Source organism: Pristis pectinata, chromosome 12, assembly GCF_009764475.1.
Source record: "Pristis pectinata isolate sPriPec2 chromosome 12, sPriPec2.1.pri, whole genome shotgun sequence".
In the NCBI taxonomy this organism is placed as follows: Eukaryota; Metazoa; Chordata; class Chondrichthyes; order Rhinopristiformes; family Pristidae; genus Pristis; species Pristis pectinata.
Window position 1 is genome coordinate 16,080,686 of NC_067416.1, and position 25,378 is coordinate 16,106,063.

A 25,378-nucleotide genomic window follows, 5' to 3' on the forward strand; every position below is an offset into this window, starting at 1 on the left:
CGTTTTGGGTTGTGACTGCTAACAGAAATTCTAACTGGTTGTTTTTTACTATTATTGAAGCGATGGTAGGACTAACAGTGTGGAAAATTTCCCAAGGAGAGTTATGGATAAATGTTCAAGACAAAAATTACTATGATTACTGCAATGAAATCAGCACAGAAAATAAGCCTGTTTCTGCTTTTCCAGTAATGCGAGATTTCCATTGGTGTTTAATACATGTTGGGTTCAAAAGATAAAACTTAATTTAGAAAAGCAACATTTTAAAAGAAAAGCTAATGTTGTGAAACCTGAACTTACTCACTTTAATAACAATGGCAGAAATTGCACAATTCAACCACTAGCAGCTTAGTATCACTCATTATGTGCATTGGTTTGTACACAGGTGGACAGATTGCAGAAAGAACAGCAACTACGACAAGAGGATGTGAAAACTCTGCAGAATGAGGTAATCACTGAACAGAAGGAAGTGAGTAGGCTGACTTTACAAGTGGAGGAGCTTAAAGATGAGCTTGCCACACAGAAACGAAAAAAAGCAACTAACATTAAGGACCTCACGAAACAGCTTCAGCAAGGTGCGTAGGAACTGTTCCGATTGACAATACAAAGTGTGCTTCTAAAAATTAGTGATTGCAAAACATGCACTGATTTTGTATAACTACTACTTGACATTTACCAAACATATTACAAATTTCAGAAATGGATTTAATGCAATTGATTTTTGTTTACTGATTTCACCTAAGCTAAAAAAAAATGTAAAAATAAATAATTCATAGAAATAATCAGATTTTTATAATGTTAGTGTAATCTTAGACCTAGGTAAGAAATGTAATTTTAATGTCCTGTGTGAATGTTTTCTAGCACGCCGACGATTGGAACAGATGGAAAACGGAAACTGTGACAGCAAAGAGGCAAGCAGCATGGGAAGTCGTTCAAGTTCATCAGGTAAACAAAAAAGTAAATACCACATTACTTCAATTTAAAGAACAAAATAGAGTTATTTACAGAAATGTTAAAGTAATGAATATTTCTGTATCCAGCTGTAATGTTGGGTTCAGAAAATAACGAGACATCAAAGTTGCATGTGGATGTCTTCATTTGATTAGCCTGAGGTCTGAAATAACTTGAAATAAAATGGTTGGCTAGCACCCATTTTGTATTTCATTAGGCTGAAGAACTGTTTGGATGCTGAAGTTAAGCTTCTGAGGAAGAAAAAGGAGCAAATTCAGAGGAAGAATGACCATTGTAGCACAGATTTTAAATGCAGAAATGTCTTTAGTTGGAAGAGAACAAAGATTGGATAAGTGGCTATTAATAAGATGTTATTTTCTTTCAATGGTTTTGAGTGTTCTGATTCTCCTTTTCTCCCTCCATTTCCAGTTGTTTATATGCTTTTCATTTTTTTTACAACATTGCTTTCTGTTCTTGGCTTCTTAAAGCTTCTAGCTTCTGTAATGATACTTTTGCACATTTGTGTTTGATAGAATCTTTCTGTAAAACATTTAGCCTAGTGTCTTCCTACCCAGCTTCATAAAATTTAGTTCTGTTTTCTATTCAGGAGTGGGTGGGATGTCAGTATGAGGCTCCATCCAGATGCCATCTAAATCAGGTTGAAGCAGCATGCCTTTGCACCAGGACTAGCTGCACCTCAAACTTGGCATTTCTAGCATAGTTACAGCAGATTCTTACCTGACAGAAGGGAAAAATTGTCCAGAAGGATAATCTGTTTACAAAAGGAAGGACAAAGCCATTCCAGCCAACTATCACATTAGCAATCTATTCTCAGTCATCGACGGTAATGTAAAGTATGGAGGACAGTGCTGTCAACTACATTTGCATATCAATAAGCTGTTCATTGATTTTAAGCACTTGGTAGAAGGTCTGCCATATAAATACTGCAGTCACGAGCAGATCAGAGACTTTCTATTTTGTAATAAAAACAGAAAATGCTGGAAACACTCAGCAAGTCAGACTGCATTTGTGGAAAGAGAACAGAGTTAACATATAAGGTTTAAAACCCTTTGTCAGCTTTGTATTCCATGATGGGTATATCCTGAAAGCCTTTCCACCATCTACAAAGTGTGATTTTGATGCAATATTCTCCACTTGCCTGACTAATAACAACTCCAACAGCAACTTCTAGGAAACACTTAAACATTCCCTCCCACTGCTATCCGTACATCGTGGCAGCTATCTGTAGCAATTTCTCAACATTTCTTTGACAACATCTCACAAACCATCACTCTGGCATCTGAAAAAACAAGTGTATCATGTAACACCACCTTATCTAAGTACTCTTTCAAATTCATATGACTCCGACTTCAATATACATTGCCTTACCTCCAAATATTTTAAAATAGAGTAAAACTCCAATAATCTGGCACCCTCTGCACTTTAGTGGTGCTGGAAGAGCAAATTTTCCAGAGTATAGGATATTACTCTTTTTAATACCCCACTTTGAATTCATTTTTTTTTAGATGTTGCACAGAAGTATAATAAATTGTCCAGTGAAATCGGTGAGTTTAAAAAGAACATTGGAAACAGGGTCTGGTGAGTTCAAAGGGTGCGCAGGATATAGAATGCTGAACCATTGGGATACCTGAACAATTGAATACCAGATTATTGGAGTTTTACCCCTCTGGCACTACATACCTTGCATCACTGTGGGAGTCTCCTCATTATATATTTATAGAAATTCAAGATGACTCATCACCATCTTCTTGAGAATTGGAGATAAGCAATTAGAAGCAGCCTTGCCAGCAATGCACATATCCCATGAATAAAAATAAACAAGTTAAGGTAATCAGCATGAGCAGATGCACCATATTGCTAGAATGAAAACACATTTGATAACTGTGGAAGTGTAGTACAGATATGCCAATAAACCTGACACCAATTAGATCTTAAATGACAGCAAGATTGGTGTAAATATTGAGATGGTTTCAATATGAGCAGCAAGAACATTGAAAGTCATATTAAGGTTCAGCCTCAACCTAAGAATCGGGATTTTTTGGAAATGTAGTATGCACTTTCTTAACTTCCTTAACTCCATCTGTCTATCTCAATCTTTGATTTGCTTTCTGTAAGTTATATACATAATATTTAGTACCTGCTTTGTAATTACTGGTTTAATTTCTATTATGACTCATTGAGGGTTCTTCAACTTGGATGAGGGGCCTTTTTCCTTTGACTGTTCACAATGTCCCACAGAGGACTTGGCTAGGCTCAAATGCTGAATTACAACAAGCCTGCACTTGAAAGCACTTGAGCTGTCGGTGAGTGGACAGCAAGTATTATTCCTTATCAGTGGACTGTGGATTTGGTTCTGTTTAGTTTTGACCTAGATGCGGGGGCAAAATCTGGGAGAAATTATTGAACTTGCCCAAGTGCATTGTGCCAACCACACATGGGTGTATTAGTTTTTAAGTATCAGTATTCTGCGACCTGGTGTAGTTTATATCCCATGATCGTTAAAGTACTAAATTCCCAATCATTGTCATGATATTATGTTCACCAAAGGTTTCAAATTTTCCACAGAGTGAGAGGTTTCTCCCAAGAACCTCCTGTACTTCTGCAGTGACTGTACTCCAACTGTCAGAGCAGATTATCTAACCACTTAACTGCAAGTGAGTTACAATGCAGAAAGAAGGTGGGAAGTGTACATTTACAACAGATAATATATTTAAAACAGAAGCACTCAGATTAATGATTGCAGCACTAATGTTTGTTCATATGAGTTTAGTAACAAATACAAGCTAGTTTCTCTAATATGTTGATGAAAATCAAAAACTGCAGATGCTGGAAACATTCAGCAGGTTAGGCAATATCTGTGGAAAGAGAAATAGTTGTACAACTACAGATAATTGGCTTTCTCTGGCTGTATCAGAACTGGCCACTTCTGTTCTAAGTCAGCCATCTCTGATACTGGCTCAGTTTTTTCTGCATTAGCCGCACCTAACTTGCTGGACCTGGCTTACAGCCCTGCATTTTGCAATTTTTATGTTCCTTTGTTTATATGCTCATTCTCTAACTACCCTTATTTCATAGCTTTTATTCATTTTCCTTCTCTCCAACTGGCCCCATTAATCCATTGACCAGATAACTTCTACAATTTATCCCCATGGCAAACCTGGCCTCCCCCTATCAGAGATATTCCTGTTGCTCTATCCATTGCTCCCCCCACCTTCTCTGCAACTTAAACCTAACGTGTTTACTGTTTTTTGTAGTTCCGATGGAGGGTCTTTGACCTGACCCGTTTACTGTGTTTCTCTTTCCATAGATACTTGCCTGACCTGTTTAGTGTTTCCAGCATTTTCTGTTTTTATTTATCTCCACTGTTAATTATGCTAATGAATCTGTATATGTGTATTTAAAATGACTCGATTATCCTCTCCATGTGAGGAAATAATTCCATACCAAGCTTGGCCCATTCCCAGTTCTGATACCCATTGCTGCAAAGACTTTTATTCATTTTTCAAAATCTAAGTGTTACTAGCAAGGCCAGCACTTATTGCCATCTTGAATTGCCCTTAAGAAGATGTTGGTGAGTCATTGGTATTGGTTTATTATTGTCACTTGTACCGAGGTTCAGTGAAAAACTTGTCTTGCATACCGTTCGTACAGATCAGTTCATTACACAGTGCATTGAGGTAGTACAGAGCATTGAGGTAGTACAGGGTAAAAACAGAATGCAGAGTAAAATGTCACAGCTACAGGGAAGTGCATTGCAAGTAGACAATAAGGTGCAAGGTCAGAACCACTGCAGTCCTTCTAGTAAAGGCACACTGACAATGCTGTTGGATAGGGATTCCAGGATTTAGACGTAGAGATGATGAAGGTGTCTGACTTGGAGGAGATCTTCCAGGTGGTGAGGTTCCCATGCACCTAAAGTCCTTGTCCTTGGTGATAGAGGTCATGGTTTAGAAGATGCTTTTGGAACAGTACAGGCTAGTAAATGGAGTATATTTTGTAGATGGTACACACTGCAGCCACTCTGTGCCAGTGATGAGGCAAATAAACATTTAGGATTATTGCAGGAGTAACAATTTCACAGGCTGTTTTGACCTTGATGATATTGAGCTTCTTGATAATTGGTGGAGTTGAACTTTCCTCATTCCCAGCTTGTGCCTTGTAGATAGAGAAATGGTTTTGGAGTTTTAGGAGGTGAGTCAGTTGCAGCTGACACTAAGCCTCTGATCTGTTCTTGTAGTCATGATATTTATGTGTGGCTTGTCCAGTTGTAGTTCTGGTTAGTGATGATCCACAGATTACTGATGGCTGAGGATATTTGAGATTGTAATTACTAATGAATGAGAGTAGGCTGATTTGGGAGGTAATTAGCCAGATTGAATGTGTGCTGGAGAAACAATGTGTGCTGCTTTTTGTGAACAAGATCTACCTGGGCAATTTAACCCATTGCCAGGCAGATGTCAGTATTACAGTTGTACTGGAATAGATAGACAGATAGATATCTTTACTAGTCACATGTACATTGAAATATATCTTTTGCGTAGAGTGTTCTCAGGGCAGTTCGCAAATGTTGCCTTGCTTCCGGCACCAACCTAGCATGCCCACGGTTTCCTAACCCATACATCTTTTGGAATGTGGGAGGCACAGCTAGTTCTGGAGTTCTGGTCTTCAGGGCTATAGCTGGGACATCTGGTTCACTCAGCCTTTGATGTTTCTAGTCCTCTCAGTTGTTTCTCAATAATGGCATGCAATGAATCGAATTGGCTGAAGACTGGCCTCTATGAATCCCAGGAGGATCATATTATTGAAACCATCAAATGAAATCACCTTATGATATTACTATAAGATACAATCATTCTGTTCAAATGTGTCCATGTGAATTACTTCGTTTTTTTGTTACTCCAGAAATTTACCTTGTATTCCATTCCAGGTTCTCTAGATGCTCGATGCAGTAAAGAAGAAAGGTCTCCAGAGAATACTGGCTGTTCTGTGCAGGCAGATAATTTTCCAGAAGTGGACAAGGCTATACTAATAGAACGAATTGTGCGCCTGCAGAAAGCTCATGCACGTAAAAATGAAAAAATTGAGTTCATGGAAGATCATATCAAACAATTGGTGGAGGAAATACGAAAAAAAACAAGGTGAGTTGATAATAGAATTACGGAAGCCTTTGTTTTTCATCAACTTTACCTAACAGAAGGTAAAGTTAAATCAAGTTGTTCTCACTTTTTGGGACCTATCCCATTAGGCTAGTTTAAACAAGGGACTGTGAAAAGCGGTTGAATCTTGTCAGACTTTTGTTTTATTGACTGCTGTGGAAATCTTCAGATACCTTAGTGATGCTTTTCAGTGTCCAAAGATGCTGCCTAACTTGCTGAGTATTTCTAGCAATTTTTGTTTACTTTTCAGATTTCCAGCAACTGCTGTATTTTGCTTTTATTTTAAATTACAGTTACAGTAGCAAAGGAACTTTATTGTAACCATTCATTCGAATAGTACTACAAACATTAAAGGAAAAAATGTGTATAAATGTGTATGCCTCAGGACAGTGCTGGAATTAGAAACAGAATTTTTTGCAAGAACAAAAAGCATTAACAAGGACAAAAAGCATTAACAAGGACAGGTTGGACTGAAATGTCTTCTCACGCTGGAACTTCAGAGCTTTGTGGTACTTATTTGCAAAGAAAGTTAACGTCACTCTGTGCTGTAATCCACAATGTGATACAAGGTTGATAAATAATGTGATCATTGCAAGTCATGACCGTACTTTGTTTTCTTTTAAGCTAATAAGTTTGAATGGAGCTGTGGGTGATGAACATGCTTTGCATTTTTAGAAGGCTGATGCTTTTGTTTCCGAGAATTTTTTTTTATTATTGCTTGGCTTTTATAAAGTAGAAATTGAATGAACTATAACATTTTCTTCATGTAAGTTGCCTTAAATTAGCATTTCTTCACAGTTTTGTTCTCATTTTTTTCCAATTTTAAATGGTTTAAATTCCTGAAGGTTGAAATAAGAGTGACAAGGTGGCACACCTTAAAATTGTACAACTTTAGTATGGATAATAAACTCACTAAAAACTGATTGCTCTGTTTAATTTCATAGATAACTACCATTTGGTATAAGGTAGATTGAAAGAAATTTGTTCAGAACACCATTTAGATTCTAATAAAGGGCATTAAGCCACTTTTCTAATGGAGCATGTTGCTGTTCTGCATCATAAATGGCACATCTGGAAAAAAAAGATAATTCAAAGCTTGCAGTCACTTTCATGTTTCAATAGATAATCCAAATAGTGCAAACGAAAATGTTATCCAGTGCACTTTTTAGTACAGTACATTGCCAGCAGTTTGAATCATCAAAGAATTATAATTTTCTTTCATGTTTAATGACCAACATGTATTTTAGATAAATCTGAATGCAAACAGGAGTAGACCATTCAGTCCCTAGGATATGTTCTGTCCTTTTTCAGGTCACATTTGACCTAACGGCATGTCTTTTCTGTTTCTCATCTCATCAGGACATCTCATGATGTCCTTGCCTAAGAAATCTATCCTTTATGATACTGAAAATTTTAAGTGACTTCTCATCCAATGCTTGCTGAGGGGTAGGTTCAGTTTGCCCGTGCCTTTTGTGTGACACAGTGCATCCGTATTTCATCCCTACCTGGAATCTCCAATTCTAAAATGATTGATCCTTTTTCTGAATTCCTTTTTCATAAGGAGTTGTTTCTGTCTGTCTAGCCTTTTGAGTCTGTATACCATTTTAAACATATCAATTAGATCAGTTCTCAACCCTCTCACCTCCTGGACATACGAAACTAAGTTTCCTGAACCATTTCATAATTTAAAGCTTTACAAAAGGCAGGGGAAGTTGTATTCAGTTTGCAGTAAATGTTGAAAAAAGTGTGCTATGAGTTCTTATCCACTGAATACTAATACAAAGTCAAACATAAAGCTATACAGAAACCAGTTGTTAGTTTAGCTAGTGAAAAAACAAGATAAAGACAGGCTTGTAGTCTACACCGAGGAAATGGTTTGTTATTGAATCAAAACAGAATAGTCTGGTCACAGAATGAATCCAGGTCCTGAGATGTATGCTAATTTTAACCATGATTTAAACAAATTCCGGTGAATATTAAGGAAATATGCTCAATCATTTTGTTTTGATCTGTATGAGAAGAGGCAGGCTTCTGTTGAAAAAGCAGATCAAGAGGTGTATATATAATAAGATAAAGTAAAAGGTAGTTCAGAGAAAAAACATTGTGCCACTTGAATCCATCAGTAGAAATATTATTCCTTACTAGAGATCATTGAGAAACTTGACATGGAGCCTAATATAGACACCACCTCACTGACATCAAATAAGGCTGTAGTAAAACAAAAAAAATCAGCCATGTACAGAAACCAGGAGAGTGGCTCAGGGTGAACGCATTGATTGCCTAGTGGTGGGAGGGAAGGGTAACACGACATATTAGGTGCTGATATCATTCCATTGTACTAATAAGTACAAGACATGTGAGTTTATCTCCTTAGTATGGCAGACAATACATTTGCATAGGTTATTGTTATAAGATTGCAAATAATTGTTAGATGTGTTTATTGAAGTCAGTGCTGTTTCCATAAATCAGCTTATGAAATTGTCTAATACAGAGGAACTGCAAGTGCCAGGTGTAGGGCAAATTTCTTGATGTAGTGATTATAAATCTTATCAAGGCTTTTAACTTCAGTTTAAAGTGCCCTTTTATAATTACTAGGTTGCGCTCGAGTCCCCCTCTGTCTGACTGTAGTCCTTCTTTAGTCACATGTATGCTACAATCCAACACAGTGGTACTTAATCTGACAGCTTTGAAATCAGTAGTGTTATGAAATACTTAGTCCTCTGTGGTATTTCCTATTCTCTGCTTTCTTGTTTTGGTTTCTCATCTAATGCTGACAGTGTAACACTGAATCATGATCAGATGGAAAGCTTGTGTCCAAGAGTAATTGATTAGACAGCCTCTTTTTGCTGATGTACATTACACATAGTAAAGTGGAGCTTAAGCAACCTTGCAATGGCTTTTGTTGACATGATGAATTTGAATTAACCATCAATCTTAAAGTAAGCAATGATATGGTGTAGGACTTATCGATGGTACCAAAGTTGCAATAGCTGACAACCTGTATTGTGCACATGTCCAGCTGCTTGGGTTCAACTGTATGCAGTAACTGAAGCCTAGATTGATAAGGTAAGTTCTCCATTGGAAAGACATCCACCAGTTCATCAATTGGTTATGCAGGTACCAACTAATAATAACAATGCATTTAACACTGACACAAATATACCAGAAATGTATCTTGAGCATGCTACTTAATGCCTTTTGAGCTTTAGGTAGCTCATAGCAGGCATGTTTCCACAACTATTTTCTTCACTCCAACCTAAAAAGTTGGAAGATAAAATTCCTGATACTAAAACACTTGAGGAAAGTAAATTGCCAAATGTTCTGTCAAGGCTTTAACACTAACTTGTAACCAATATCAGATAGAAGGTGGGCACATCCCAAAAGAATTCTTCTGTGGGGGAGTTACGGTTGTCAGGCTCTGGCGGAAAGAGATACTTGTAAATCTCTAACCTGATGCTTCAGACTGAGAACAGGCTACACTGGATAGTTGCACTACATCAATAATCTCTGAAAGTCAATGAAGACAACATTTGTGGACATTCTGTAGATTGTGCCAGTGACATTCTCGGTAGCTGCAGACATTGCCTCCGATTCACAAATTCATGTTGACTACCTTAGATCAGCTCACACTTACCCAAATGTTCAGTCAATCTATGCTTGATGATGGATTTCAGTAACTTCTCCATAACTGATATTTAACTTGCAGATTGTAACAGCCTGCTTTTTCTCTCCATCTCCTAATGGAGCAATGCTTCTTATTTAAATAGATTCCAGTGAACATTTTCACATTTAATTTAGTACTTTGAGATGTAAAACAAAATGCTCTGAAACATTTAATTTATTTAAGTTGTTTTCTCTGTTATCACTTTGAACCCTCATTGTTCTCTCCCTGGGTCCTCTTAAAGTCTTAGGGACCACTTTATTTTGCCATCTTTCTCTACTCTGAAAATGAATGCAAAGTATTAACTTGATTCTTGTTTGAAATAGAATCATTTGTTGCCTTTGGCCATCTCCTATAGGTTTTATTATTCCTTTCTCTACATTCCTTCCTGTGTAACCTGTTGCTGCTGGATTCAAACATGCTTTTAGCTCGTATCATCAGTTGGCTATGATGGTCAAACGAGAGCCGTTTTACCTTCTATTTTTATTTAAACAAGTCTTTTGTACAATATTTCATGCTATTTGCAGGTGTACCCACTAACCTTTTGTGATATGTTTAATCAGTTTATCACTTCAGGGTTTAAACTGGAACTTGTTTGTGTCCTCTCCTCAAACCTAATTATGGTCTTGATTCCTAACAAGCTTCTGTAACTTCAAAACATTAACCAGTTCTGATATGCCAAAATTATTTCTGAGGTGATAAAGAATTTTATTTGTCAAGACAGCAAAAATATTTGAATAGTGTGATTTACAAATCAACAGTCTTAATGGAGAAACTAGGAAAATGTTTGTTTCCAGGATCCTGTAGAAAGTGATCAAACCTTTGAAGACATGCTTATCAAAGGAAATATGGTTTTGGAAATAACTGTAAAGTGTTACAATTTCCTAAGATACTTTAAGAAGGTAGACATGGAAGTGGACAAGGACAGTCCAGAATATGTAATTGATGTGTGGATTTTCAGAAGACATTTGTGATGATTCTCTTTGTGAAGCTATATAAAATCCCGTGACCCACTGAATATTTAATATTTGCTTTGAAGGCTGAGAACTGACTTTGCGACAGATGACAGCAGTTGTGGTAAATGTTAAATTTTCTTCCAGAAGAAACAATTGTAGGAAAGTCAGTGGATATCCCTTCCAGGACTATTAACATATAGAGTATTTGTAAATTATATGGAATAAGGAGTATGCAAACTGATAGTTCAAAGCTCGAAGAAAAAGTAGCAAAAAGAAAATGAGATTTGGCTAGCTTCATGGTAATGGAGGAATACTATAAAATCTGGCAAATGAAAGTTTACTGTGAATAAATGTGATAAATGGTTTTGGAAATCAGTAGCATGGAGGAGACACTGTTACTAGTACTTGACCCACTGAAACTGATTTTAAAGGAAATAAACAAAAATATGGGCTTATTTTGATAAAATGCCTTGTAAGCAAATGGTTAAACTTTTTGTTGCATTGAAGAATGTCACATAAGGGTAGACTTGAAATAATTTAAGATAAGTAACCTATCTAGTTACCACACAGATGGGACTAGAAATTTCAAGTATAAGATTTGCACACCTCAAGCAAATTTAGAGTTTAAGGCTCTCTTAATCTCATAGGATTGTGGCTATGTGGTTCAAACACCGTACAGAAATATTTGATTTGTGGTTATCTTTGATACTTACAAAAGCATTTGGATAGTTCTCCATTGAAATGGTTTTGACAGTTTGTGCATTTATTCTGTGAAATTTGGGAACGAATAATAATTTCCATTAAAATAGAAGAATCAGCAAGTAGAGGTGGGTGGAAGTTCATGCTGGAAAAATCATTTGTTGACCATGGAGTAAGCTTTCTAGACCAAATGTTCTTGTGGTTTTCTTTGCATCCGATTTTACCAAAGTAATAGTAACAGCACATCTGTTATTAGTTTTGCGAGTATTACTGAAATATTTTCTCCCATGCAGAATCATTCAGACTTATGTTCTGAGGGAAGAATCTGGTGCCTTGTCCTCAGAAGCATCTGATTTCAATAAAGCCCAATTGAGCAGACGTGGAGGAATCATGGCTTCACTTTACACTTCACATCCAGCGGACAGTGGTCTAACGTTGGAGCTCTCTTTGGAAATAAACAGGAAGTTGCAAGCTGTACTGGAAGACACATTGTTAAAGAATATAACACTTAAGGTAAGTCTTGGGCTGTGTGATACTTGTAAAGATCTTGTGGCAAAAATGGTAAACAACTTCAATTTACACTGGGAAGTGGACTACAGAACACAACATGGTTTGACTGCAGAGCGTGCCATGATGTATTATGTGCATTTTTACACATGTAGAATTGTCATTTTGTACAATGCCTGGGAGCTGTCACTTCTGGAATTATGTTCTGTAAAGAGCTGAGAAACTAGAAAAATAAAGGGGAAAAGCAGTGGTGCTGGGAGGTGGGCAGATACAGACGGATGGTGCAGGGGTAGAATATTACTTTGTGACAGAGTTTTATTGCAAAATCAAAATAATTGAGGAGTTATAGGGAATTGGGAGATGGAAAATTATGACATTCTTTTTGAATGATACAGAAAACTAGATGCTGACCAGTGGTGCAGCTAGTAGAGCTGTTGCCTCATAGCTCCAGTGACCTGGATTCAATCCTGACCTCCATTGCAGTCTGTGTGGAGTTTGCAGGTTCTCCCTGTGACTCTGTGGGTTTCTTGCAAGTACTCGGGTTTCTTCCTACATTCCAAAATGTGCAGATTGGTAGGTTACTTGGCTATTATAAATTGCCCCTCGTGTGTAGATGAGTGGTAGAATCTGGAGGGGAATAAAATTATTAGCATAGAATTAGTGTAAAAAGTGGGTGTTGGTTAGAGTGGACCCAATGGGCCGAAGGGCTGCTGTATCACTTTATGACTCTATGACAAATAACATACATTTGTAAAGCAATGAAATAAATGTTCCTAAGTACATAAGAAGTATAAACTGTTGTCTGACCAGCTAGAAGAATTGGATCAAAAGCATGGCCCAAGCATTGTTTGGGGAAAGTATGAAATAAGGTGGGAGGGTAGAAATATTTAATCAGAGGATTTCAGTATTGGGCCCAAATAGATGCAGGATTTAACATTAGTGGAACAGAGAGTGAAAGTAGACGGTGGAAGGAAGAGAGCGGAATGTGGAATTTGTTTTTAAAAAAACTGTATTCAATGCTTAGGTAAACAGGGAGTCATTGGAAGTTGGTGAGATGAGTGATAACGGAGTGGAGTTTATTGCAGGATAGTATGTGGAAGGCAGTCTTGGACAAGTTGACAATATCAAAAGCTGGGAAGGATTTATTTTGAGAGTCAAGTCTGAAGGTAAGGAAAATGGACAAGAGTTTCATTGGTAATGGGAGTGAGATAAAACTGAAGAAGCACGCCTGTGTAGGTGGGAATTGAAAGCCTAGCATTCAATATTGAGTGCAAGTTCAGCTTGGGGTTTTCTAGTAGGCATAACGGTGAGACTGAAAGCACTTATCAGAAAGTGTAAATTGGTTGTGCTCAATTAAGCACACCGCTACCTCATTAGGATACTCAGCTTTGAAGTAAATGGTTTGAATTTCTTGCACTTGCATGATATTCTTTATACTTGGTTACTGCTAGATCAGCTATGTACAATTGAAAATTGATTTTTATGGAGTCTTGTTCCTTAAGATTTCATTAATGCTGGAAATCTTAAAAAGTAAATAGAAATTAGTTTTAACTTTTTTTATTTTGCTCCCTTTTATCCCTCTCTCCCTCTTGGATTCTCCTGTTTCATTCTTTCGCTTTACTTAAGGAAAAAGAGTTGTTTGCACAGTTCTCCAGGACCAAGACCCCATGTGTTTAGTGTGCCGGTCCAAAATGATTTCCTAAACACAGCAGTTTCCAATGCAAAACCGCATAGAAAGTTTGGGAAAATGTAAGCCTGATGGCTAATTACAAAGCTGATCAGCTATAAGCTGATAAGTCCCCTGGACCTATTGGCTTGCACCTTATAGTGTTAAAGGAAATGATGGCAGAGGTGGTGGATGCATTCAATTAATCAGCCAAAATTCCCTGGATTTTGGAAAGAATTGAAGAACTGCAAATGTAATGCCACTATTCAAGAAAGGAAGGAGACAGAATGGATGAAATAAGCTGCAGGGTTTTATGGAAGGAAGACTGTGTTTGGCAAATTGCAAGAGTTCTTTTGAGCATGTAGCAAACACTGCAGGTAAAAGGGAACCAATAGATGTGGTGTATTTGGATTTCCAGAATGCATTCAATAAGGTGCCACGTTAAAGGTTATTGCACATACTAAGAACCCGCGGAAAGTAATGGAGCGACATGGACAGTGAAGACTCAGGATAGATGGGCAATTTTCTTATTGGCAATTGGTAGCTAGAGGGATGCCATAGAGGTCGATGCTGAGGTGAAAGGACCAAGTATGTGATGTTCAAATTCACTGATACAAAAATAGGTGGTTAGCAAGTGTGATGAGAATGTGAAGGGCCTGAAAATGGATGTAGAGAAAATATTTCAGATAAAGGGTGTCACCCACTTCAGGTAGAGATGAGGCATTTCATCTTTTGGAAGCTCGTGAATCTTTGGAATTCTTTACCCTAGTGAGCTATAGAGTTAAGTATGTTCCACAGAAAGAAACATGCATTTAAATGTAAGGGAGCCAAAAGGGGAAAGATTGGGCAAGTGGTTTTGCCAGAATTCGATCATTACATCTTATTGAATAGCAGGTGCAGGCTTGAGACACCAACTGACTTTCTCCTGTTCGTGTTCTAAGGTATGGTTCAGAATGGGAGTAGTCAGTTAAGCACTTCATAGCCTGCTCTCCCATGCATTGCCATCCGCTTGGTTTAGTTCCACATCCATTGATACCTTTAGCAAAACAAAAATACGTTAATCTGTTAAAATGTGGTTAGTGAGCTGCAGGCACATTTCCACATCAATCTATGATACAGTGGCCGTAACAGAGACCTAACTTAGAGGTGGAGGATTAAGAACCTAACATTCCTTTCGACAATGTGTAGGTGACCCCTGTGTCACAAGGGGGGGAGGGGGGGCTGCGTTCCTACAAAACAGTCCATATCGTGATTTTTCTGTAACGTGAAGCCAAGTCATCTGCGTGTGTGTTAAGAAACATGAGTTGAAAGTAAATACATTTTATGTTGATTTATTTACCACTTTCATATAAATTCCATGAGAGCAAATTTTATTCCATATCTCAAATTTGTTGGTTGTGATTTGTGAATTCTGCAAGGGTGAATTTCTGTAACCTGAACACAGGAGTCACCTGTATGCAAGAAAGATAGCGAAAGAAGAAAATCAGGGGAGGTAACTAATGAACAAAAATAAAAATTATTGGACTGGAAATGAATGAGTTACGGGATTAGGGAGGGAAGTTATTTGTTCTGAATTTGGGTACAGTAGGGGAGCTAGTGTGCAATGAATGTATACTGAAGGCCATCAAATAGTAGGAAGGAAACAGAGGAGAAAATTGGCAGACAAATTGCAGTACAGTGCAAAAAAAGATTAGTGAATTGATAATTAGAGACTTAAATTATCCTAACATAGTTATACATGTACCATGGTATAGTGTAAAGGGCAAAGATGGGGAATAATCCTTGAAACTGAGTTTTTTATTTACTACTTGTGTAACAAGCAACAAAGTCGTGCTGGATCTTGTTCTGAGCAAAGAAGTGGAGAATGTTTTGTTGGAAGCATTTTTAGGAAAGGTGATCAGGATGTTATTGGGTTTAGAATGGTAGTGATAATGAATAAGGAATAGTCAAGCACAGAAGTATAAGCACAGAATAGGTAAGCACGGTAGTATAGCGGTTAGCGTAACACTATTACATCGCCAGCGACGCGGGTTCAATTCCAACCACTGTAAGGAGTTTGTATCTTCTCTCCGTGTCTGCATGGGTTTCCTCTGGGTGCTCTGGTTTCCTCCCACATTCCAAAGAAGTACAGGTAAGGAAGTTGTGGGCATGCTATGTTGGCGCTGGAAGCGTAGCAACACTTGCGGGCTGCCCCCAGAACACTCTACGCAAAAGATGCATTTCACTATGTGTTCCGATGTACGTGTGGCTAATAAAGATGTCTTAGTTAACAGAAGTAGAGATTGTCGCAGGTAGAATGGAAACAAAAATTGGTATCAAAATGATAATTGGAGAAAGGAAGCCTATCAAAGAGGAGTAGTTCAAATACAGAATAGGCACATTTCCCTAGAAGGAAAAGGAGTCCCTGGATGAATAACTATGTAGGGATTGTCACAAACCAGCAACAAAAGAAACACACTGAGCATGATTCAGTGTTAAAAACTATTTTATTAATCACTACTTATGATAATATGTAAAATAAAAGTAAAAATGTTAGTATGTTAGAATTCAAAAATGTTAAACCTCGAACGTTAACCCCAAAACTAAACTCTTCGTGTGTGTGTGTGACAAAGTCCAAAACTCCCAGTTCCTGAATGGTTCTTAAAGTTCAGTTCCGCAAGCCATAAGGTGAAACATGAGCAAGGGCTTCTTCAACAACCACCGTTGTCTGAAGATAAGATGTAGATGTAGAAAAACATAGAGAGAGTACATACGAAATCCAAATGTTCCACGATGGAACCCAAACGACACTTCAGTGTTTACTCGGTAGTGACTTCCTCACCCCAAAAAGCATCCGAACCGTGGTCGTCCACACACAAATACCTGTTTCCTTCTACAGGTCAGCAACAAAGTGAACTCCACCGGATTACTTCCAACTTCCATACATGGATTTCAGTGGCAAACACAGTTATTGTTTCTCATCCATCGATAGAGAAAACAAGCAGGCTGGTGTCTCTCTCCCTTCTCTCTCTCTCTCCTTCTTCTAACTTCTTCAACAACGTCATTACGTCCTTTATCTTCTATTGACGTAAGCACGCCCCACACACACATACACACACACTCTCTATCTTAAAGGGACTTTCACTGAGTCCGTAACACCTCCCACCTAAAAAAAAATTTTCCCAAGAAAATTTTAACCGCGCATACAGTTAGTAATGTTAATAATTATCATGCTACACAACTACAGACTATCAGATTAGTACAGATACATGTTTCCCATTTAACATCGGGAAAGACAATCAGCAATCACATTATCTTTGCCTTTAATGTGAGTTATCATGAGATCAAACTCTTGCAAAATTAAACTCCAGTTTAACAGCCTTCTGTTTTTGTTTTTGACTCGGCTCAGAAACACCAATGGGTTATGATCTGTATACACAGTCAATGGTTTCTGAGCGGTGCAAACATATACACTGAAATGTTGCAAGGCTAAAACAAGCGACAGTAATTCTTTCTCTATGGTGGAATAATTCTTTTGATGCTCATTAAATTTCTTTGAAAAGTAAGCTACAGGATGGTCAATATCATCAAGGTCACCCTTCTGCAACAACACAGCTCCTGCAGCTTCATCACTGGCATCTACTGCTAATGAAAATGGCTTTTCAAAGTCAGGTGTTCTGAGCACAGGATGGTAGCATAAAATGGCTTTCAGCTTCTTAAATGCTTCTTGACAAGAATCTGTCCAAACAAACTTTACTCCCTTCTTCAGAAGATTAGTTAGGGGAAGAGCAATATCAGCAAAATTTTTACAAAATTTTCGATAATATCCAACCATTCCCAAAAATCTTCTAACAGTCCTCGTACCTGTGGGAATAGGGAACTCAGATATTGCTTGAACTTTTGCCTGAACAGGAGCTTGCTTGCCTTGACCTACAACATAACCAAGATACGTCACAGTGGCATGGCCAAATTCACTTTTAGCCAAGTTAACTGTAAGGTTAGCCTTGGAAAGTCTTTCAAACAACCTTTCTAACGCAGAGATGTGATCTTCCCAAGTATCATTCCCAGTCACTAAGTCGTCAATGTAGGCATCTGTATGTTTTAACCCATGAATCACTGAATTAATCATTCTTTGAAATGTTGCCGGAGCATTTTTCATTCCAAATGGCAAAACATTGTATTCATACAATCCAGAAGGGGTTACAAAGGCTGAAATCTCCCTTCCTCTATCTGTTAATGGAACACACCAGTACCCTTTTAATAGGTCAATCTTTGTAAGAAATTTTGCCTTTCCCACTCTGTCTATGCAATCATTCACCCTAGGAATAGGGTAAGCATCTGACTTTGTTACAGCATTCACTTTCCTGTAATCTGTGCAAAATCTAACAGTTCCATCAGGTTTAGGTACAATAACACAGGGCGAACTCCAATTTGAACTAGAATGTCTAATAATATCATTTTCCAACATGTATTTTATTTCCTGATCAACAAGTTTACTTTTTTCCACATTCATTCGATATGGGTGTTGTTTGATTGGTTTTGCATCCCCAACATCAACATCATGGGTAATTATCGATGTTCTGTTTGGAACATCTGGGAACAGATTTTTAAATTTTATAATTAATTCTCTCATCTGTTGTTTTTGTGAAACTTGTAAATGGTCCAACTTCGTTTCAAGGTTCTCCAGGATATTTTGGTTTTTTAGTTTTGATGGAACAATATTTGGTCTAAATTGGCCTTCCTCAACATCAACATCAGGCATTCTAGAAACAACCTTTACACCATCCACCAAGGCCACAACTGAATCCCTCTCATAATAAGGTTTTAGCATGTTTACATGACAGAGTTGTGTTTTCTTGCGTCTATCTGGTGTTTTGATTATATATGTTAGATCAGTCACTCGAGATTCAATAACATAGGGTCCAGAAAAACGAGCTTGCAAGGGATTATTTTGGCTAGGGAAAAATACCAACACCTTTTGCCCCACTGCGAATGTCCTAGGCCGAGCACGTCTATCAAAATATGTCTTCATTCTTATCTGGCTTGTTTTCAGATTCTCTCTCGCTAGCTGGCAGACTCTCTCCAACCGAGTTTTAGATTTTTGGACATAGTCCAACAGACTCAAGTGAACTTCCTCATTAACCCATTGCTCTCTTAACAACTCCAAAGGTCCTCTCACCCTATGTCCAAACACAAGCTCAAACGGACTAAATCCTATTGACTCCTGGATCGATTCTCTAACGGCAAACAAAAGTAAATGGATACCTTCGTCCCAATCCTTGGTGTTTTCAAAGCAATAAGTCTTCAGCATATTTTTGAGAGTAGAATGAAATCTCTCCAGAGCTCCTTGAGATTCTGGGTGATATGCAGATGATACAATCTGCTTTGCTCCCAGCTCATAGACTATTTGTTGAAAAATTTTTGACATAAAATTACTACCTTGATCAGATTGTATTTCTTTTGGCAAACCAAACAAGGTAAAAAATTTTACAAGAGCCTTTGACACCGTCTTGGCCTTAATATTTCTAAGGGGTATTGCCTCTGGAAATCTAGAAGTGGCACACATGATGGTTAACAAATACTGATTTCCAGTCTTAGACTTTGGTAATGGACCAACACAGTCCACAATCACCTTCGAAAAGGGTTCACCAAAAGCAGGAATTGGTTTCAAAGGAGCCACAGGGGGTTTTTGATTTGGTTTACCTACCATCTGACATGTGTGGCAGGTTCGACAAAACATCACCACATCTTTTCTCAAACCAGGCCAATAGAATTGTTTCGAGATCTTCCCTACAGTTTTATTCACACCAAAATGACCACCCAAAGGCATACTATGGGCCAGGTTTAAAATCTCATCCCTATAAACTTTTGGAACAACAACCTGATGAATAACTTCCCATTCCTCAGTAACAGGAACATGAGGAGGTCTCCATTTCCTCATTAACACTCCATTTTTGACATAGTATCCAGTTGGCACTTTTTCAATCTCCTCACATGAGAGTGCTTTTTCTTTCAATTCTGTCAACTCAGGGTCCTTTGTCTGTTCCACCATAAAATCCTTCCTTGACAAAGACAAATCTTTAAATTCAGGCTCACTGTAAGGATGTTGATCCTCCAGTGAAGACAGAAAAGTCTCAGATAAGGCATCAAAATTTTCTTCCTGTTTAGGACTGTCACAAGGAACCACATCAGACTGCACCGGACTGTCTGTCTTGGCTAATTCTTTAGCTCTAGCTCGAGTCACCGCACATGATGGGTAAACATCTGGATCATCCTCAGACTCATCAATCCTTGGTTTGGTTGTTAACCGTACCACAGGATCACTTTCTCCATTTGCAAGGTCATTTCCCAATAACAAAGAAACTCCTTCCACTGGCAAACTAGGTCTTATCCCTATCTCGACTGGTCCTTCTATGAACTTTGACTTTAAAATCACCCTGTGAAAAGGGACAGACATGGTCTCACCTGTAACGCCTCGTACTAGATTTACTTCACCAGTGTCACTTTCTTCACCAAAATTTAAAACACTGTCCAGCAAGAGAGATTGACTAGCCCCAGTATCTCTAAGAATTTTCACTGGCACCTGGGGTGACTCATCATTCAGTGAAACAAAACCCTCTGATACATACGAACGGAATTCTTTTCTCACCTCCTCCAACTTTTCTGCTTTTCCCTCTTGCAAGGACTGATCTTTAACAGCATCTCCTAAACCTTTTTGATTTTTAATTGCCTGAAAGCAAGCATTGGGCCCAGCTTCCTTCTTTTTCTTCAAAAGGGCACAATTAGATATCACGTGGCCAGGTTTCCTACAGTAATAACAAGTACGCTCAACAGGTTTCTCCAGCCCTGGCTTCTTTTCATCTTTTCCTTTTTGATTACCTCCCAATTTAATCTCCGGTTTCCCTGGATTGTCTTTGTAACTCCTTTGAAAGGTTTTAGGTTGTCCCCATTTGGATTTATGGGTTAAAGCATAATCATCTGCCAACCTAGCAGTTTCTTGTAAAGTTTCCACTGCCTTTTCATTTAAATATGTTGTTAATTCAGCTGGAACACATCTTTTAAAGTCTTCCACTAGTATCAATTCTGTCAATTTATCATAATCCCCATCTACATTTTTAGCCAGGCACCATCGTTCAAAACATATTCTCTTTCCATTGGCAAATTCCATATAAGTCTGATCTGCAGATTTCCTCAAGTCTCTGAATTTTTGTCTATAAGCCTCAGGAACCAATTCATAGGCCTTCAAAATAGCTTGTTTTACCTTGGTATAATCAGCTGCATCCTCAACAGACAAAGCTGAATAAGCTTTTTGAGCTTTACCTTTAATCACACTCTGTACCATAAGAGCCCATCCTTTCCTTGGCCAGTTTGAACTCACAGCAACCTTTTCAAAATGTTGGAAATACTGATCAACCTGATCTTCTTCAAACGGAGGGACTAATCGAACCTCCCTGCTGGCTGAAAAACCATCATCAGAATCAGATTCCGAACTCCTACGCTTCATTTGTAACTCATGCTGCCTCTTTTTCTCCTCGTTATCCAGCTCCATCCTCTTCAATTCCATCTGCTTCATTGCTAGATCAGCCTCTATCTTCATCTGAGTTATCTTTTGTTCGGCCTCGAATTTCTCTCGTTCGGCCTCTATCTTTAACTGGGTTTGTTCTCGTTCAGCCTCTAATCTCTTTTGTTCTCGTTCAGCTTCTAATTTATTTTGCTCTCGTTCAGCCTCTATCTTTAACTGGGTTTGCTGTCGTTCAGCTTCTATCTTTGCCAGCTGCACCTGTGCCTCAGAAATTGCTATTTCACTGCCAGGAAACTGTTTTAACACTTCCTTCTCAAACACCTTCTTTTCCACATAATGGCCAGCTATCAGTCTCTGAATATCTGCCTTTCTCATAGACTGCTTTACTTCTGTAAGGTTTAGCCTTGTAGCAATCTTTATCAAATCATCCTTTTTCGCCACCTCCAATCCCTTTTGGGTTGGTGACTCCAAAAATGCCTTAATATCCATTGCTGCTGGTTTCCACACACACAAGCCAATTAAAAAGAATTTGGATTGAATCCCGAACAAATCTTGTCAATCTGGGGAACGATCCCAGACGACACTCGTTAATCTTGGGAACTATCCCGGACCAGCCCCCAATTTTGTCACAAACCACCAACAAAAGAAACACACTGAGCATGATTCAGTGTTAAAAACTATTTTATTAATCACTACTTATGATAATATGTAAAATAAAAGTAAAAATGTTAGTATGTTAGAATTCAAAAATGTTAAACCTCGAACGTTAACCCCAAAACTAAACTCTTCGTGTGTGTGTGTGACAAAGTCCAAAACTCCCAGTTCCTGAATGGTTCTTAAAGTTCAGTTCCGCAAGCCATAAGGTGAAACATGAGCAAGGGCTTCTTCAACAACCACCGTTGTCTGAAGATAAGATGTAGATGTAGAAAAACATAGAGAGAGTACATACGAAATCCAAATGTTCCACGATGGAACCCAAACGACACTTCAGTGTTTACTCGGTAGTGACTTCCTCACCCCAAAAAGCATCCGAACCGTGGTCGTCCACACACAAATACCTGTTTCCTTCTACAGGTCAGCAACAAAGTGAACTCCACCGGATTACTTCCAACTTCCATACATGGATTTCAGTGGCAAACACAGTTATTGTTTCTCATCCATCGATAGAGAAAACAAGCAGGCTGGTGTCTCTCTCCCTTCTCTCTCTCTCTCCTTCTTCTTCTAACTTCTTCAACAACGTCATTACGTCCTTTATCTTCTATTGACGTAAGCACGCCCCACACACACATACACACACACTCTCTATCTTAAAGGGACTTTCACTGAGTCCGTAACAGGATTAAAAGGAACCACAAAGAGGGATGGGAGATGGGGAGCACATTGATAACAACAAAGTGAAGAACAAAGCTAAAAATAAAAGTATTCTGTTTAAGTGGGAAAACTAAGAAAGAATATGGGAATATTTTACATAAACTTTTAAATTTCAAAAGGTTGGAGAAAAGTGGGGCATATTTGAGGACTAACATCTTGTGGAGGCAGAAGGGATTTCATGGGTTCTGAATCGACTCATTATTTCTTTGCTGTTGAAGAGGATTCTGCTATATCTTATTAGTATAGGAGGAACTAGTACTGATACTGAATTGGATAAAATCTACTGAAAGGGAAGTAATTGAAAGTTTGGCATTGGTGGGTCTCCCAGCCTAGATAGCATGCATTCTAAGTTACTATGCAAGTTACCAAGGGTAGGAATTACAGAGGCTCTATCTGCAAATCACCAGTACTTCCTGGATCCCAAGGTTGTACAAGAGAACTGGAGGAACACATATGTTAGATCCTTATTTGCAAATAGTAGACAGGGATAAACCATATCGTTCAGCCGAATATCATGATGATAACAGATCTTTAAAAGATAAAAATTTGAGGGAAGAAAAATTGACACTTGTAAAATGGACTAATAAATAAAAAACAGTATGGAATAGTTATGTTTGCTAATTGGATTTGAGTTTTGTAACAGATTATACTTCAAATGGTGGATGTACTTAATGGCTTTCTACAGGCATTTGACAGTACATAAAAATAAACTTAAAAGCAAACTAAAAGCACAGGTATTAGACAGATTGACAGCTTGAATGAAAAAAACTGACCAAGGGACAGAAAACAGTTGTGTGAACAGTTATTTTTCAGACTTGGTGGTGGGGGATAATGGGGTAATGGATGCAGTAGTATCCCCCAAGGGTTGGTATTAGGATCACTTTTTTTTTTCATGATGTATATTAATGAGTTGAACTTCAGTAACTGGACATAATTTCAAAGTTTGCAGATGATCCAAAACATAGAAATGGGATAAATAATGAGGAACAAAATGACAGATTGGTGGACCGAACAAGCACATGGCGGAAGAAATTTAGCAGTGAAATGATGCATGTTGATTGGAAGAATGAGGAGAGAAAATAAAACCAAATAATATAAACTTAACCGGGTAGCGAACTGTGTTTGTAATCATACAAATCCTTTGAAGGTGACATGACAAGATGAGAAGGCTGCTAACCAGTGAAAGGGATTCTTAGCTTAATTAATTCAGAGTGCTTAATCAAGGAAAATAGACTGAACCTTTATAAAATACTGGGTCTCTTAATGCATTTGTCTTAATTTTATGACTTAAGATGGATATTTTGGCTAAACATTCATGGAGCCAGCTGAATAACTTACTGTGCTTAAGCACTGGCACTGGAAGAATTATTTTGTGTTATAATGCATAAAAAATGAAATAAAAGGTAGATGCTGCTATGTTAGTATCTGTAATTGTTGATTGTCTGAAATACAGCCTCAGCAATCAAAATGACAACCTTTTTTGATGTGGATCCCACCTCAAAATGGAAGGTGAACTACAAAGGTCATTTTAAAAAAAAGAATAATAAATCAGGACTACAATAAAAATAGAACAGAGAAATGGATAAGAAGGGATGCAAGATGAAGGCATGGGATTAAATGGTGCTTCAATTTACAATATAATTTTCATGTATTTCACTTGCATTGGATCTGTATTACAGTAGTCTTTCCTTGACTTTTGAGCAAGTATTATTTTTAGATTTATTTCAACATCGTGTGAGCTATGCTTTTTCAATGGCTGCCCTGACGATCCTGAAATTTCTCTGTGCTGCTAACAGTTTGTGTGGAAAATCATAGAATGGTAACAGCACAGAAGGAGGCCACTTGCCCTTACTACAAAGTCATTGCAGCTAGTCCCATCCTCTCGCACTTTCCCTGTGTGCTGACATTTTTTCTTTCAAGTGCTGATCCAATTCTGTTTGAAAGCCGTAACTGACTCTTGACTATCAGTCCATTGGGCAATGCATTTCAATGCTAAACCTTGCATTTAAAAAAAAAATTCCTCATTTCTAATCACCTTAAACTTTGTCCTCTGGTTCTTGACCTTTCTCCAATGAAAACAATCTCTCTCTATCAGTTCTCCTTGGAGCCATCATTATTTTGAATGTCTCGTTCATACCTCCTTTTGAACTTTCTCTGCTCTGAGATCAGTCCCAGTTTCTTAACCTATTTCTTCCCAGCTTCTGAAGCCATTTCCACTCTCCCCTCCCCCATCTGTCTATCAACCCCCACCTCCCCAGCATCACCAGCATCTAGTGTGTTGCTCCAGTTTCTCCAGTGTTTTCCCATGACCTAAGGCCCTCATACGTGGATATATTCTTCTAATTTTTTTTCTGCATACCATCCAAGGCCTTCACATTCTCCCCAAAATGGATGTATTATCTGTCATATCCAAGCCTACTTTCTCTGCAGATCTCTGACTTTTGCAACTTCCACTCCTGCAGCATCAGAACAGCCCTACTCAAAGTCACAGATTTCTTTCCTCGATCACAGGATCCCTGATCCTTCAACTTCCTGTGTAACCTTTGGCATGATTGGCTACACAGTTCTCATACAGACCTCTATTATTCAGAATTGGACTGCTCATACTGTTCCATTCTTACCTATCCAGCACAGCCAAAAACTTTCCATCAGTGACCTAGTCCTACTGCTGCAGCAGCATTGTCTGCAACTTCCTAAAAGTCTATCTTTGTTCTCCATCTCCTCATTTACATGTGTTACCTTTTGACGTTGTGTTCCATAATCATATCAAAGCTTTCATGTGTATCCTTGCAATACACCTTTCAATGAATTTTCCTAACTCTTCCACAACCATCCTGTTGTTGGGCTGTTCTCCGACATTGTCTTCAGTGAATTACTTGGTAGCCCAAGAAG

At 38.1% G+C, this 25,378-nt stretch overlaps 1 protein-coding gene across 6 annotated transcripts in view; it reads left to right on the top strand.

The window, feature by feature from the left end:
• ccdc186 (coiled-coil domain-containing protein 186) overlaps positions 1–25,378 on the top strand; it is an 82,386-nt gene that overhangs the window by 50,236 nt on the left and 6,772 nt on the right. For 4 of the 6 annotated variants that reach the window (XM_052027542.1, XM_052027540.1, XM_052027543.1 and 1 more), the window contains 4 exons: positions 383–572; positions 859–954; positions 5,897–6,107; positions 11,735–11,954. In XM_052027542.1, coding sequence (XP_051883502.1) covers positions 383–572; positions 859–954; positions 5,897–6,107; positions 11,735–11,954 — 717 coding nt within the window. Of the gene's footprint in view, positions 1–382; positions 573–858; positions 955–3,534; positions 3,586–5,896; positions 6,108–11,734; positions 11,955–25,378 lie in introns of those variants that run through there. The other 2 variants (XM_052027544.1, XM_052027545.1) reach the window with 2 other exon arrangements.